Source organism: Eublepharis macularius, chromosome 14 (assembly GCF_028583425.1).
Source record: "Eublepharis macularius isolate TG4126 chromosome 14, MPM_Emac_v1.0, whole genome shotgun sequence".
Lineage (NCBI taxonomy): Eukaryota > Metazoa > Chordata > Lepidosauria > Squamata > Eublepharidae > Eublepharis > Eublepharis macularius.
In genome coordinates this window covers 37800481-37815918 of record NC_072803.1, presented here as the reverse complement: position 1 = coordinate 37815918, position 15438 = coordinate 37800481, and the positions used below count along the sequence as shown (strand labels likewise).

The 15438-nt window shown below is 43.2% G+C and overlaps 1 protein-coding gene across 1 annotated transcript in view; it reads right to left on the bottom strand.

Moving 5' to 3' along the window:
• Positions 1-15438, bottom strand: part of LOC129342029 (hexokinase-2) — a 45734-nt gene that overhangs the window by 17100 nt on the left and 13196 nt on the right. Inside the window, exons 3-9 of the mRNA XM_054997464.1 lie at positions 11746-11894; positions 6713-6832; positions 6266-6361; positions 4727-4826; positions 4121-4304; positions 3244-3399; positions 2882-3115 (exon numbers count right to left, since the gene is read on the bottom strand). Coding sequence (XP_054853439.1) covers positions 2882-3115; positions 3244-3399; positions 4121-4304; positions 4727-4826; positions 6266-6361; positions 6713-6832; positions 11746-11894 — 1039 coding nt within the window. The remainder of the gene's footprint in view (positions 1-2881; positions 3116-3243; positions 3400-4120; positions 4305-4726; positions 4827-6265; positions 6362-6712; positions 6833-11745; positions 11895-15438) is intronic.

Genomic DNA, 15438 nt, shown 5'->3' with positions numbered 1-15438 from the left:
ATTCCTGGCATATTATTCAATAGTAATAATACTGGTAATATTCTCAATATCCTGTACTCTAACTTATTCATTCTAATGTCATCAATATGGGACAAACAATTTATCCCTCCCTATACATAACTTGAGTACTCATAAGTGATGAATACATTTATAAGTCAACCAATTTAACTTATACTCTGTATGTTACTCTTTACTTCCTCTTATATCTCTTATCTTTATAACATAAAGTCAATCAATTTGACTCATATTCTACACATTTCTAAATATAACTATAAACACAATATACATTCAACATAAGTCAATCAATTTGACCCCTGTTCTGCACATTTCTAAATATCGCTATAACCAAAAATACCTTCAGCATAAGTCAATCAATTTAACCTATATTCTATATGCTACTTCTCATCCCCTCCCTTCTTGTATTCATGAATTTTAATTCTGTTAATTCTCAATTACACCCCTATCTGCCAGCAACATAATTAATTAATTAATTTCTATTCTTATATATCACATAATAACTATTACTCAATACTGTATAGAATAATCAAATAGAATAATTGCTTAGTAATTCTTCTTTAACTCTCCTCCCCCCGGTATAGTCACTTCTCTCTTCTTTTGTTTTTCTTCATTAATTTTCAAACTGCCACAGTTCTCCTCCCACCTCCCATTTTTTCACCAAATATTGTTTCAGCTTCTCCCAATCTGTGTTAAACTGTCCTGGATCAAGGTCTCTTAGTTTTCTTGTCAGTTTATCCATCTCCGCCATGTACAGCAATTTGTAAATCCAGTCCTCGATAGTTGGCACTTCTTGTACTTTCCACTTTTGCGCATACAAAAGTCTAGCCGCTGCTGTCATGTAAAAAAGCAATGTCCTATGTTGTGCTGGAATATCTTCCATTCCCAAGTTCAGTAGCAGGAGTTCTGGGTTCTTATTAACTTGAAACTGTAAAATCTCACTTATTACTCTTATTATTTCCCCCCAGTACTGCCTGACTACCTCACAAGTCCACCACATATGATACAAAGATCCTTCATGCTTTTTACATTTCCAGCATTTATTAGACGTGTTCACATTCCCTAGCGCAATTTTCACTACCCTAACAGAGATTGATTTCATATTCAGCACAGGAGATACACCGCTGCCTATTCTGCAACTTCCCTCAGCCTTCTTGCTTCTAGACTTGTATACTTCAACTTCCTTTACCATGAGTGTCATGGCCCAGTCTGAGAGTGAGGTCTCCTCCGGAGGAGGGAAGCCTCGTGTAGACAGCCAGGACTCCTCAGGAGAAGAAGAGTTCTGTGTAGCCAGCCCTAGCCCTGACTCAGCAGAAGCTGGCAATCAGGAGCAGCAGCTGCTGGCTGATCAAAGCCTATGGCCAGCAGCTGAGACACCAGCACCTTCTAGCCCCAATACCATGGAAGAAACTCAGCCAGGAACTTCCACAGGGGAGGCTCAGTCAGGGACTGCCAGCACCACAGGGGAAGCCCAGCCAGAGGCTTCCATCCCACCAGGTTCACCCACACCTAGAGAGCGCCACAGACAGCGCCAGAGACTGGAACTGCAGGAGAGACGGCGCAGTGCTCGTCTCTTGAGCCGACGCCAGCTACTGAAGAGCAATGATGAGTAGCATCAGGATGGAGCCCCAGCAGCTGGCTGAAAACCATGCCTGGCTATAAAAACCAGCCAGGAGTGACAGCCAGGTGTGGAAGCAACGTGTCTACTGCCTGCAACCACTCCGTGTTCCTTGCCCGTGCCTGCTTTTGGACCTGACACTACCGGTAAATGACCTTGGATTATACCTGACCTTGCTCTTGGACTCTGGACTCACTCCTGGCATTATCTCGTGCTTTGACCACCAGATTGACCTGGCTTTTGCTCTTGGAACTCCCCTTAGACTCTGGCATTAAGGTTTGGACTTGAACCACCCTGCTTGGGCTGGCCCAGCCCGTGACAATGAGGTTGCTTCTCAATCCTCTGCCCACCCCAAATAGCATAGGATAAAGTTTTAATCCCAGCCAAACTGACAAATGCTTTTTTCCTCATGCAGCTTAGATGACCAATATTATGATCACTTTGTCCTCCAAGGAACAGCCGTAACATTCTTTGCCATCACACCAGTTCAGACACTCAGTGCCTGAAGCATCACCATCCCAAGCCCAATACAATATGAAGGCTGCTTTAGATTGGCAACCCTCTTTTTAAAAAGAGAGCATGCTGTCAAGCCACAATAGATTCATGGAGACCCCATGAAGTTCCACCTCATGGGATTTTCAAGGCAAGAGAGGAGCAGAAGACTGGGAAGCCCCAGTCTCCCATGGTGGTCTCCCATCCAAGTACTGACTCTGCTTAATTTCGGATCTCTGGCAACCTTCTAGCTGGTTTTAATTCTCTGTCTCCAAAACGAAATTCTGCCCCCGTTCCCAGATTGTTTCACAAGGACACTCTCATCACTTAAGAGTTCCAAGTCCATTCTTAGGAGGCATTCATCTGCCGCCACTGCCTGCCTTGAGAGCATAGCATTCAAAGACGACTTCTCTTAAACTTCCCTGAAAGTGACCTTCCTGCTTAGAAAAGGTCTGGTATGTAAACAGTGCAAAAGCAGACTGAAATGAGAATAACCCAAAGTTGTCCACACTTCAATTGAGTTCCTTAGACAGCCAGCATGGTGTAGTGGCTAAAGACTGTTGGACTAGGATCTTCGACACCCCAGATTCAAATCCTGCCATGGAAGCTTGCAGAGGGTCCTTGGACCGCTCACTCTCTCAGCCGAATGTACACATAGTTGTTGCAAGGATAAAATGGAGGAGTGGAAAATGATACAAGCAGCTTTCAATCTCCACTGGGGTGAAAAGAGGAGTATAAATAAAATAATTCACTTACTGCGGGTGCTTCTTATACACAGTGCCATCCACTCCAACAGTAGAGCGCAGTCTGTCGACACCCTTGTTCTCCTTGATGCGCCGAAGCACAGCAGCCAGGGCAGCACCGCAGAGGTTCGCTGAGCGGGTAGAGACAATCTCGCAGATGCGCCGGGTGGCAACACAGTCTTCATGGGTTGGATCCAGGCCCAGTTTTGACAAGACTTCATAGGCTTTTTGTAGGCCTTCTTTCTCCCTACAGAGTCAAAGGGCAAAGAAGAGTTAGAGAGGATGCCCAGCTTTAAGGGGCCTGACTCCAAAAGGGTCTGCCACCCCCAAGAAGTTGCATATCATGCCAGAGTGGACCCCATCTCACTCACTCACTTCTCAATAGCAGAGACATATCTGGTCTCAAAGTGCCCCGTCGTCAACAAGTCTGATGTGAGCTTCCCGCCAAAGAGGAGATGTTCCTTGGCCATCTTCACCAGGATGAGCCTGACCAGTTCACCCATGTACATGCCACTAATCATCTTCTCAAACCTGCAACGCAGCCCAACATGGGAGAGAATTAGAGCTCCACTTGCAGCACCTGCCAAACATACACTAGAAACCGAGGAGCTCGATGGCTGGCTCAGATGAACCTCAGGAAGGGAAGACGAGAAGGACCAAGCTCAACCAGATTAAAGGGTGGCTGGGGAAGGGGTTTTGCACAACTCAACTTGGGCTGTGATCAGGCTTTAAGCAACCAAACAGAATCCCCGAGAGCTATATTCACTGTTCAGTCAGCAGGGGGCTCCGTCTGCCTTTAGGAGAGGAAGGCCCGTAGTGCAACAGCTGGTGTGCCTTCAGCCAACAGAATATACAGGCCATATTCAAGTGTTACATCTCAGCACAACTGATTGTCCATCATTTACCCCCAGCAGCAAATACAATGTGGGAACAAGCAGTCCTAGCTCTGCATTTAGCACATCAATTCAGCTAAGGAAACTTTAACTGAGGAAGCAGTTGCGCTATAAAAAGAAAAGAGGGGCTTGAGCTTTGGGGCAGGAAACAAACTCCAGTTGGCCCAAGCATCCACACCTGCATATCATGACAATTTGACTGAAAGTTTCCAAAATCAAGCAGACTTCAAATCATACACAAGGAGTCCACAAGCATAGCAGGCCATGTTTGTACCCTCACGGGCAAATCGAAACTTGCTGCGACATTTGAGTGCAGCCAATCAATCACAATGTGACCCCAAATACAGTCAGCTGCTCACAGTTGCTTTCCTGGATTCAGCGAGCCCATGTCAATATCCCGGTCAAACTCTGTCCTGATGTCGTTGAGGACTCCATCATCCCCAAAGGCTCCCCATTCCATATTGATGCACATGCGCCCTTCATCTCCCTCCACCGAGTCAATATGGCGCATCTCCTCCATGTAGCAGGCATTGGATCCAGTTCCTAAATAAGAGATGGACAGAGATTGTGGAAGGTCAGAAGAACCAACAAAAGGCCTCAACGATTCTCTTGTTCAGTTATTTAGACTTATAATTAAAATTGTCTGACTTTCTCCACTCAAGACAGCATGCAACTACAAAAAATACCGTTAGTACAAAATAAAAGCTGCATGCAACACATTACGGAACATATCTATTGGCAACAAAAAAACAACAACTAAGATGGGCAAATGGTGTACACTAGGAAACACATTTGGATCTGAACTATTCCTCATCTTTGGTTTGTGTATAGTTGTAATACTTTGTCAGTTCCAACTTTTTGTGGAGTGGGGGGGGGGGTTAACCCCCTCAAAACTGGGTTTAATTCCAGTTCACAATCCAGTTTGCAAGGAGGAAGCCGCCTTATTTCCAGTCATTACGGCTTACCAATAATAAGTCCAACTTCACAGTTGTGATCATCATAGCCACAGGTCATCATCGTCCCAACAGTGTCGTTCACCACGGCGACAATATCTATGTCAAAGTCCTACAGTGAGAGAAGTTGGAAAAAAGTTGGATCCTCAAATGTTCCAGTCTGCTCTTACCAGATGAACATGTACACTGGATTTTCACTGTGGGAGAAGGCTGTAATCAGCTATCAATATCCAGGGGTACAAGAGATGTAGGATTTGTACAGCCACAAAGCTGGCTGTGGAACATCAGATTTAATTTACACACACCTACCTCTCTCCAGATGGGAGAAGCTTCAGCAGACACGCTGTGGATAGTGTTGACTGGCTGCAGCCAGTTCCGAGCCCTCTTTCTACTCTCCCACAATACCCAAAGAGTTTCTCATAGAGAAGTTCTAGCAACACTTCTAGACCCCAACTGAACATGGGCATGCACAAGGCTGAAGCATTATGAAGAAGAGAACAACTCACAGTTGGGGAGTGAGAGCAGAAGGGAGATTACACCTTCATTGAGTCTGTGACCACCAAACTGGCTGAACCAGTATACCGTATGACTACTATATTAATCACTTAGCTGGGCTCATAGCAGGGTATAGGCTGTGCAAGAGGAGAGAAGATCTAGGGGTGATGGATGGTATCTATTTATTTACTTTATTTATAGTCTGCCTTTCTCACCAAGAATCAAGGCACATTACATAAGTATAACAATGCAATCAGGGTAGTTTCATGCATATAGTCGTCAATGCAATAAACAGGATTCAGCACTGCACCTGTTTTCACCCTTAACCCCATTTGAGACACAACCAATGAACATCCTTTCTCACAGCTAAGCTACAAGAGACAAATTACACGAGGACATGCACATGAAGGGAGTTGTAATGTTAGCCGGAAGCTGAGTTTTAAAAGAGATTGGAAGGCTTTGTCAATTCCCCCTCTCTACAGAGCTGGCAAAGATCTCTCCTCAAAGGGTTTACTAATTTCCTCTTTGCTTCCAGAAGGCTCTGTCAGTTTCACCTCCCCTTCTAGGAGGTGAAGAGGAAATAAACAAACCCTCCAAGGAGCATCTCTGCTGGCTCTGTAGAGGGTAAATTGACAAAGCCTTCTGATCTCTTTTAAAACTCAGTTTCTCTGCTAACATTGCAACTCCCTTCACATGAGCATCCTCGTGTAACTCGTCTCTTGTAGTTTAGTTCTCAGACTCCCAGCCCAAACTCTCACCCAATCCTCAAGCCTGAAACAAATGTAGTTTAAATGAGTTGAAGACATTAGAGCAGACATGCTGTTTCCCACTCCATGTACACACGTTTCTGTTCTCTTCGCTATCATCTCTAGCTAAACAGGTCTTGCAGGTTTTGAAACAATAAAAAAACTCACAAAACTTGTCAGCCATCATCAAAAGAGGCACAACAGCCACACCATGGCTGGTGATGCGTCTATCTCTGAGGAAAGGGGGGGAAACTATCACCAGTCTTTGGCTCACACAAGATAGTGTCAGACAAAATCATACTAAGATTACCCCTCGTTTTTTGATGGCTTTCCGTAACAGAGTAACCACATCCTTCCCTTCCACACCGCTGGACTTGAATCCTTTGGTCCACGTCACAAGGATGCTCTGTTTAAAAAAAAAAAAAAGACAGATGAATAATTCCAGACTCACATCTCAAAATCCCATAGTGCAGAAGCATTATCCCCCAAGCCTAGAATTTGTGTTCGCACATTACATTTCAGTTGTTGTTGGTATCACTTAGTAATCGTGACATTGAACTCTTAACCCCGTCTCACTCATAAGTCACAAAGGTCAATGGTGCCTCTTCATAATAAAAAATGTAGAATGGTAAAAGGTTTGATTCATGTATTTCAGCAGTAAATATTGGTCTATAGCACAGTATTCAGAATACTTCACAAAATCATCTCAGTAATCCTTAGAGCAATGCCGTAAGGAAGAGGTAAGAGTTTTGTTTACCTCATCCAGTTTGGTCTGATAGCAAGGGAAGGAGAAGGTGAAGCCCAGCGGCAGCTTCTTATCCTTCATCTGCAGCTGTTCCATGAAGTTGGCCAAGCATTCTGCAATGTGGTCGAAGAGCTGCGGGACACACAATTAGAGATGTGGTCAGGAAGACCAACAGGGGCCAGAGATGATTCCCTGCTGCACCTTGATTCTCCTTACCCATAACACATGTTCAGGCTGTCCGGCTCTAACTAAGTCACCTGTTTTTGAATGCCGCACTTTTCCCACCTTCGACTATTTCTTTACTCCCTCCCTCCTCTATTGATTCCAGATTCCTTGTTAGAATTATGCCGGTAGAAATCTGTCATTTTAAACTGCAGAGGTCTGGACTATTTTTACCGCAACCTCCCAACCACCATCTGTTTTCATCGTCCTATTACTTGTCTTATTTGGTAAATAACATGAAGCCTAACTTCATTTGGAACTTGACAACTGCTGCAAAAAATCTCAGTTGCAAGTCAATAGCTCAAATCTAAGAACCCCAGATACTTTCAAGTAGAAAATTGCAGAAATCACAGACAGTGTGAGGTTAAGAAAAGGCAGACAAAACACTGAACGGTCTTCTTCCATTGTGTTCTGGGGGGAAAATAAAGCAACCGAATACTTTATTTATTCATTACATTTTCATCCCACCTTTACACCAAGGTGCTCCATGCAACAAATGCGCTTCTCCCCTACTCCACTGTATTCTCACAACTACCCTGTGAATTAAGCTGAGAAAGAAAATGAAAAACCTAGCCCAAGTAAGTATCATTGGCTGAGCGGGGATTCAGGGGACTCGGAGGGAATCCCCATAAGATTACTGAACTTCCAGGCCACCGAGAAAAGCAAAACTTTAGCACATGTGTAGTGAAAGCCAAGCCGATTACTACACAGTCCGAAAATTGAATTTTTTGCACCTGTTAGTCAAAACCTGGGACTTGGAAACTCCCCCAGAGTAGCGCCTAGCAATACAGAGCAGATCAAGCCAGGGGTGTCATGCAGGAGTTGATTTGCATCCTCTAGCTTGGATTGGGAGCAGCAGAGCTCTGTGCCTGCACAATGCAAACGTTATTTATTAGCATTGCAAGATTTATAGTTATTTTATAATACTGGTTTGGAGCTTAAGTTTATTTAAGCAGACTTAGTTAGAGTAGACCAGAAAGGTCCTAATAGAGTGGTAAATATGAAGCGGGCAGTAGCGCTGGCCAAGGTTGGGTAGACTCACCCCAGGTTTTGGTAGGTCACTTTCGAGTGGAAACTCGTATCAGAGTTAGGGTTAGATCAAGATGGGTTAGTCTGTCTGTAGCAGCAGAAAAGAGCAAGAGCCCAGTGGCACCTATAAGACTAACAAAGTCTGTGGAAGGGTATGAGCTTTCATCATGAGTCACAGCTCCCTTCTTCTGATACATGTCTCATGAAAGCTCATATCCTACCACAAACTTTGTTAGTCTTATAGGTGCTACTGGACTCTTGCTCTTTTCAAGAGTTAGGGTTGTTTATTTTAAAATAAATAAGTAAAAACTTGTGTCTTCGTGTGGTTATTTTTTTTAAGTTTTTAAATTTTTTTAAATGAGAAGGGCAGGAAAATTTGGCAAGCACCTAGACGCATCTGTTGATGAAGGGGGTTTGCCTAAGCTAGCTACTTATCAGCTGTGTGGCCAGGGGTAAAAACAGACGGGGCTCCCTTGGTGCTTGCACTCAACTAAATCCTAGGTGCTATAAGTGGGGTGGGGGTCTGAGGGTCTCAGCACCTCTTATTACAGCTCTGTGCAGGAAATAAATAAAGTGCAAAAAATGTTTATTCTTGCCCTTTTAATTTACAACTCTTCCCCAAAATAACAGTGATTCAGCAGATTAACAATAATAATCCATCTGAGAAGAAGTTTCATGTGGCTTGCTTATTTTTCCACCTATTTATACATATACAGCTTCTAGACTTATGCAAGAACACGCCAAAGATCTGCTTAAATTTACACCTCCCTTCCACAAGAACCTCAGCTCTTTCTTTTCCAGACTGAGCACCCCTTTACTCTCTTCTTCTACCATTTGAGGTCAGCGTGGGCACAACCAGCATGTGCCACCAGCATAGCAATATAGTAGTGCAATCACAACTATTTTTAAAAAGAGAGAGAGATCTGATTAGGTGGTAAAGGAGCTTTGTCGGCTCTTTGTTGCTCTTTCATGCACAATTCAGCAATATGTACTCTCTTTAATATTTCTAGCTAAATTTCTTCCAAAAAACCCCAATAAGTAAGAGAATAGTTCTGGAATAGATGCATTTAAATGTTAGTAACAAAATGCAGAACCAAATACAAAATCAATGAAGAGAAAGCAGCAGAGGGCCATGTGATTAAATTTATGAGCCATGAAAGTGAAAAGCAGAAGAATGAAAGGGAGAAACAAGAGGCCAAAGATGAGATAAGGGAATAACAAGCAAAGAATTAAAATAATCTAAACAAGATAAAGATCATTCTGTTGATACCTAATGGGGCAGCTCTAAACAGTGTTACACCCTTCTAAATCCACTGAAGCTTAAGATTGCCCTGAAAGCCACGGAAAGATGAAAACACTGAAAGTGACAGGACTTAAAATGGAATAAAAAGGAGATGAAAGAAAGAGAACCAAAAAGCATGCCAAGAGTTCTAGTAGAAGAAAAGGAAGAGGCAGAAATGCCAGTAAAAGACAATGAAAACAATAAGAAGGAACAAAGTGGGAAGGGTGGGGGGAGATAAGAAACTCCTTTAATTAGATTACACTTCAGAATATGAGTAAAAGATTAGAAGTGGAATTACAAGTTATGAACTGAATGTTGACAACATAGGAGCAACATTCCTTAAGAAGATAAAGAAACAGAAGAAGACCAAACCTTAAGGAACACCAGAAAACCAAGAACAGAGTGAAGAACAAATCATTATCTACAGACATACAAAGGAGAAAGAAAAGAAAGATCAGATGCAGAAAAACCAATTCTAGATGGAGAAGAGGAAAGTAACCAATAATATCAAAGACAAAACTCAAGAAAGGAAAACCAAAATTCCTATTTACAACCGAAAGCTAGCGACAGTAAAGCACCTGAAAAGAGAATGAAAAGCCAATTTTTAACAGTCAAAGAAACAAATGTGTGGAATGCCAAGTAAAAGACAATCTGTCCCACCACTTATAAACAAAACAGAGAAGACAGTAGCTAATGATTCAGAAAAACAGAAAGAACAAGTGAGAGCAGCTTTGCCAAAGAAGTGGCAAAGAATTGAGAAGAGCAAAAAGGAGGAGCATTAAGCAAAGAATTAACTACAAGACGTCAACTGAGAACAGCAAGGCAATAAAGAAGAGAATAAAAACATGAAGCGGAAAACATTTCTGTGACAGAAGATCGGAGCCACCTCCTGGGTCAGTCACTTGTCCTCTTCTACTACTGGATTCCAGAACTCCCTCTTACACATTTTCAGAGCGATAAGACCACCAAAGAGTGACAGATGGAGGAATACAGTCACCATCTCAGCCAACGAAAGGAAATATAGTTCAAGTGTATTGCCTGCCAAATCCCTTAAATACTACTGTAAACACGCAGCTAGCCAAACATTATCATATATATTGAACAGTCTAAAATGGGTCTTGCGACAGGACAAGTGACGGGCTCTGCGCTGCATCTGGCCTACCAGAGTGTTACTGTAGCCTGCACAGCCCTCTATTAGCACTGTGTCATAACTCACACAAATCAAGCTTCAGGGGTAAGGGACTGGAGGAACGGGGGAATGAATAGAGTCAGAAAGTGTTATGTTGTTCTCAGCGTACAAACTAAGGATAGAGGGAGCTGCTCACCAATTCAGAAGACCACTATCTATAGGGTGTCTGACCTCTGCACTGGTTCTAGAGGTGGGATCAGTCTCTTTCCCACAAACACAGAAGGCTGGAGATCCCTCTAAAGAGAATTTTTGATTGTCCGCAGACAGACAGAACGAGTTTATAAATAGGATCAAAATACTTAGCCACTCCTTGCTGGCTGACTTCCCATGGAGTTTGCAAAGCCCTCTCAGCCCCACCCCAGCCCCCAAGTTTGAGTGACAGTGGTTCCTGAGCAAACGATGACCAGATGGGGGGGGGGGGAGCCAGGAATTAACCTGTGTCAACCCTTCTTATGTAAGATTTAGTTATGCATTAAAATCCTGCAAGAGGACAGGAAAGATAAGCAAATAGGTAGCTAAGAGAGAAATTAAAAATGGAAGTTCTGAGATTTAACTTGGCAACTAAAGTGTGCTGGATAAGAAACCAGCTATTCCAAATCAAATTCAAGAATCGTGGTCATTAAGATAGTCTCTCAAGCCCAGTACACCCCATTGAATCACAACCCTCTTACTTGTTCCTGCTCACCCTCCAGGATTTGAGGAGGAAAGAAGACAGAGGGACCATGTGCTCTACCCTTCTCCGTTAGACCCAAATTGATCTACCAACTAAGATTACAAAACGTGGTGATTTAAATAGAGCATCTGAATTTCAGAGAGTGCCAGCTTAGTACATCAGTGTCAGTCGCCTTCAAAAACAGCTTTGGAAATAAAGCTCCAAAAATTAGTAGCCCATAGTAGTTTTTAGTAAACTTTCAAAAAAAATTTACTAGGTACCACATACCTATGTTATTCTTTGTCACCCAGGTGTGCGGGGGGTGGGGGGGAGATGGATCAAAATTCCCTGCATGATTGCTTTGCAGAAACCAAGCAAGTGATGCTTTACGTATCCATTCACTTTGGAGTGAACAGTGAAGCACCAAACATGATCTCTCCCCTCTACAGAGATCTATCCCCTCTTAGTTTAGAAAGAGAGCCAACCATATCATGATATTACCTTCCTTCTTGAATAACCAGGAGAGAGACATTACTATGGGCCAAAACATGTGCATTCTTTCCCACTTCAAATAGCTGCAACCTCCTATTACAGAACCTCCGATGTCTCAACTGCTTTGGCCCAGAGGCTTACAGATGTCACAGGTCTTGAAAAAAGCAAGTTCAACCTACCTGCACTCCACTGCCCCTCATGAGATCTTCTGGAATAGCATATATCTGGTTCTCCATTTCTACCTTCTTGCTGCCATTATCCGAAACCTTGACTCTCAACACCCGGAAATTTGTGCCACCAAGGTCCAAGGCCAGGAAATCTCCCTCTTCTGCAATGGAAGGGGAAAAGGGGGGACAGAAACATACCATGACTTAATATAACATAGCAAAAAAAATTCAAAGAAAGACAGCTTCCATTAATTTCAAAGGACAAACTCCTGCTGGGCCATACCCTTATATGTATTCTTGGGGTAACTGAAAAATGTCACTTCAACTAGAGTATTCCTTGTTTTCAGAAACTTCTGCTCTCATCCATCAACACAAGCGACAGAAACTGGTTCCTAGCAGTTCATGAGAGCTATTCCATCAGATCCTGGTGACCCATGTCAAAAATCACATAGATCATTTAGTTGCATAGCATCCAAACAAAACATCAGAGCAGTCGGGAAAATTAACCATAGCTCTCTAGCAAAGAGGGTAAACTGCTCGCAGGATACAGAAACACCACTGAATCTCAGCAAGAACTTTAACTTGGAGCCAAGATATTGCAACCCCTAAGCTGAAAGTTAAAATAGCAAGAGATCTAATGAGAGGTATACACCGTCTTGAGATTTTGATTCTAAACTACTTTGATTGCTGTGTGAATGACAAAAAATGTAGCATATAATTAAAGGCAAAATGTCTATGTTCCAGTTTATAAAAGTTCCCCTGCCTGGTGGAATGCTTACTTGGCACAGGGAACTGGGCTTGACTTCTCATCTTGCGAGGTCCTAAAGAACGCTTATTTCTCTCACCCCCTTCAGTAGCTGTGCATTTCTTGGCACAGCCTGTACCACACACAGCACCACAGCTCTCAGTTGCTCTTCTTAAATGAACCTTCACTGGATTATATTGTACTTCTGGGAATGGTTTTTGCCTGCCAGTTAAGAATAAATACATATATTAACTGTGTACACAAGTTGAGAGACCCAGATCTTAAGTTACTTGTTGAAAGGGCCTGCCAGGCGGCTGCTCCTCTACTTGGAAGAGCAATCTATGTTAAAGGTCTTCACCAATTGGAATGGTTGTGTTGTTCATAAAACAGCTGGCCTGAACCCAGGTCCCCTGCAGCTCATTTACAGCTGTGAAGGGATCTAGGGATAGGGTTTTTTTGACCAGCTGCCAGTCTTTTCTGGAATACTGAAATCCCAGTGGCAAATCTGCAAGCCAAGAACTTCTAACATGCTCATTAATCCATTTTTTAAAAAAACCTTATAATCTTCCTCCCTTTATCAGCAACAGTCTGCATGTGCTCCAAAGTTGAAAAATGCAAATACCCCATAAACTTTGTTTTCTCCTGACTTTGAAAGCACTGCTACCCTATCATCCTCAGCTTCAATACCAGGCTTGAATTTCTCTGAAGTATGCAACACATTCCGGAGCTTTAAATCAGGTTCAATCTGCCAGGGCAGACTTATATGAGAATCATGTTTTCCATTGCCCAAACTCAAACACAGGTGCAATGTGGTTGAAATGGGGTCTTAGCATGTTCAGAGGCACTCTTCTTTTTAACTGCACGTTCCAGAGATGACATCAGAATTGCTCTGAACCTTGGAAATAATCTTTTTAAGATGCAGTGGCATGGGGTTAAGAATTCTTTTTACCTTTTGTCACTTTATTATTCAGAGATATGTTACCACATGTATACTTTTTTCTTACATTATAACACTGGAACATCTTTTAGAGTTATCAGACTAGGATCTGGGAAACCCAGGTTCGAATCCTCACTCTGCCATGGAAACCTGCTGGGTGACTTTGAACCAGTGATGTTCTCTACCAGCCTAACCTACCAAACTGTGGTTGTGGGGATAAAATGGAGGAACAGAGAACATATGACTCTTTGGGGCCTTCCTGGAGAGAAAGGCAATACATAAGTAAATAAGTAAATAAATAAGTAAATAAATACATGAATAAAATTTTACTTTATTGGACTAACTTAACCAAACACAAATGTAAGCATATTTTCACATGATTACACAAACTATGTCACTCCACAAGCTGGAGAAGTAGCAAGAGAGATGAAAGTGGCACAGCCTGGCCCTGCAAGACGGCTGCTGTCCCAACTGTTACAATAATTAGAAAGCTCTTTCCTGTGCTCGCCTCAAAATACTAAGCAAGAGAAAGGAGACTTAAAGAAATCCCACAGAAGTGTTGACTAAGAGACAGAAGTTTTCCAGCTCATGACTTCCCGCCATGTGGGATCAGTTTGCCTGTTAACAATCACAGCTTTTTGCCTTAATGCAACACAACCAATGCAAAAAAGCTATACAAAGACAAGAGAAGACACTTACAAAAATGAAGAGTTGAAGATGACTTGAAAGGGGCATTTCTGCTTGTGGCATTTGCATTCTTCCCTCTTTTACCTCTGGTTAAACAGGTTTCTGTAGTATATTTCAAAAACCTGCAAAACCTGTTTAACCAGAAGTGACAGTGGAACAAAAGGTTTGAGCATGTACCATGGGGAGCAAAGCCTCTCTCCAACCAATTGATGGATTGAGTGACTGACTGAGTGAGTGACTGAGTGTGTGTGTGTGTAAAGTGCCATCAAGTCACAACTGATTTATGGCGACCCCATGCTGGTAGAGGTGGTTTGCCATTGCCTTGCTCTGCAGAGTCTTCCTTGGTGGTCTCCCATCCAAGTACTGACCCTGCTTAAGCTTCTGAGATCTGATGAGATTCAGCTATACCATGCCACCTTCCCTCACCTAACCAATTTTAACTCTTTTAAAATTTATTCTCAATAACTGTTCCTCAAGTTTCACTGACAACTGTGAGGGTTATAAGCCCTTTCTCCAAAGCAGTGGACAGGTGGGCACGGGTGGGCATGGGGTCCCAATCTGGTTTCCTCACATGCCCCCATACTCCAGAAGCCCCAATGAGGTTTCTTCCCATAGAAAACCAGAAGAGAGAGGGTCTCAGCATGGGCAAAACTGGTTCCAAGCATAGCATTTTCACCATGTTTGGGGCCATTCTGGCCCTGCAGAGACCCCTTCGCTTCTGGTTTTCAACCCAAATGCATCATCAGGGCCTCCGAAGTGCATGCGTGCCATTTCACCGCATGCTCTAATGGCTCCTGGCCAGCCTCCCCTCTCCTTCCTCCTACCGCCATGTGAGCAGGGCTGGGGGGGGGGGGTAAAAGGTGGGGGCAGAGGCTGAGATCACCTTCCTCCAATGCAGTCCTCCTCTCTGAGTTAAAAGCCCTTTTAAATAATTCAGTTTTGCATCATTTGTGGAAAGCCAGGAGAGTGGAGGCTCTCCTGACCTCCTCAGGCAGGCTGTTCCGTAAGGCAGGGCCACCACAGAGAAGGCAGCTGTTGATTTCGCCTATGTGCAGTGTAGCACCTGCAGGAGACCCTGTTCAGATGAGTTAAGCTGCCATGGAGGAACACAGGGAGAGAGAGAGTCCTGTAGGTATGTTGGACCAAGCCCATGAAGAGCTTGTATGTGATGGCCAAAGCCTTGAACTGAGCATGGTAACTGATAGGCAGCCAATAGAATGACCGCAGGATGGGAGTGATAAAAAGATACTGGTAGTGATTTAATTATAAGGGTTAAGGAGAGCATTTAACTTGCAGCAAAATGTGTGTGTGAGAGAGAGTTCAATACCTCACAGGG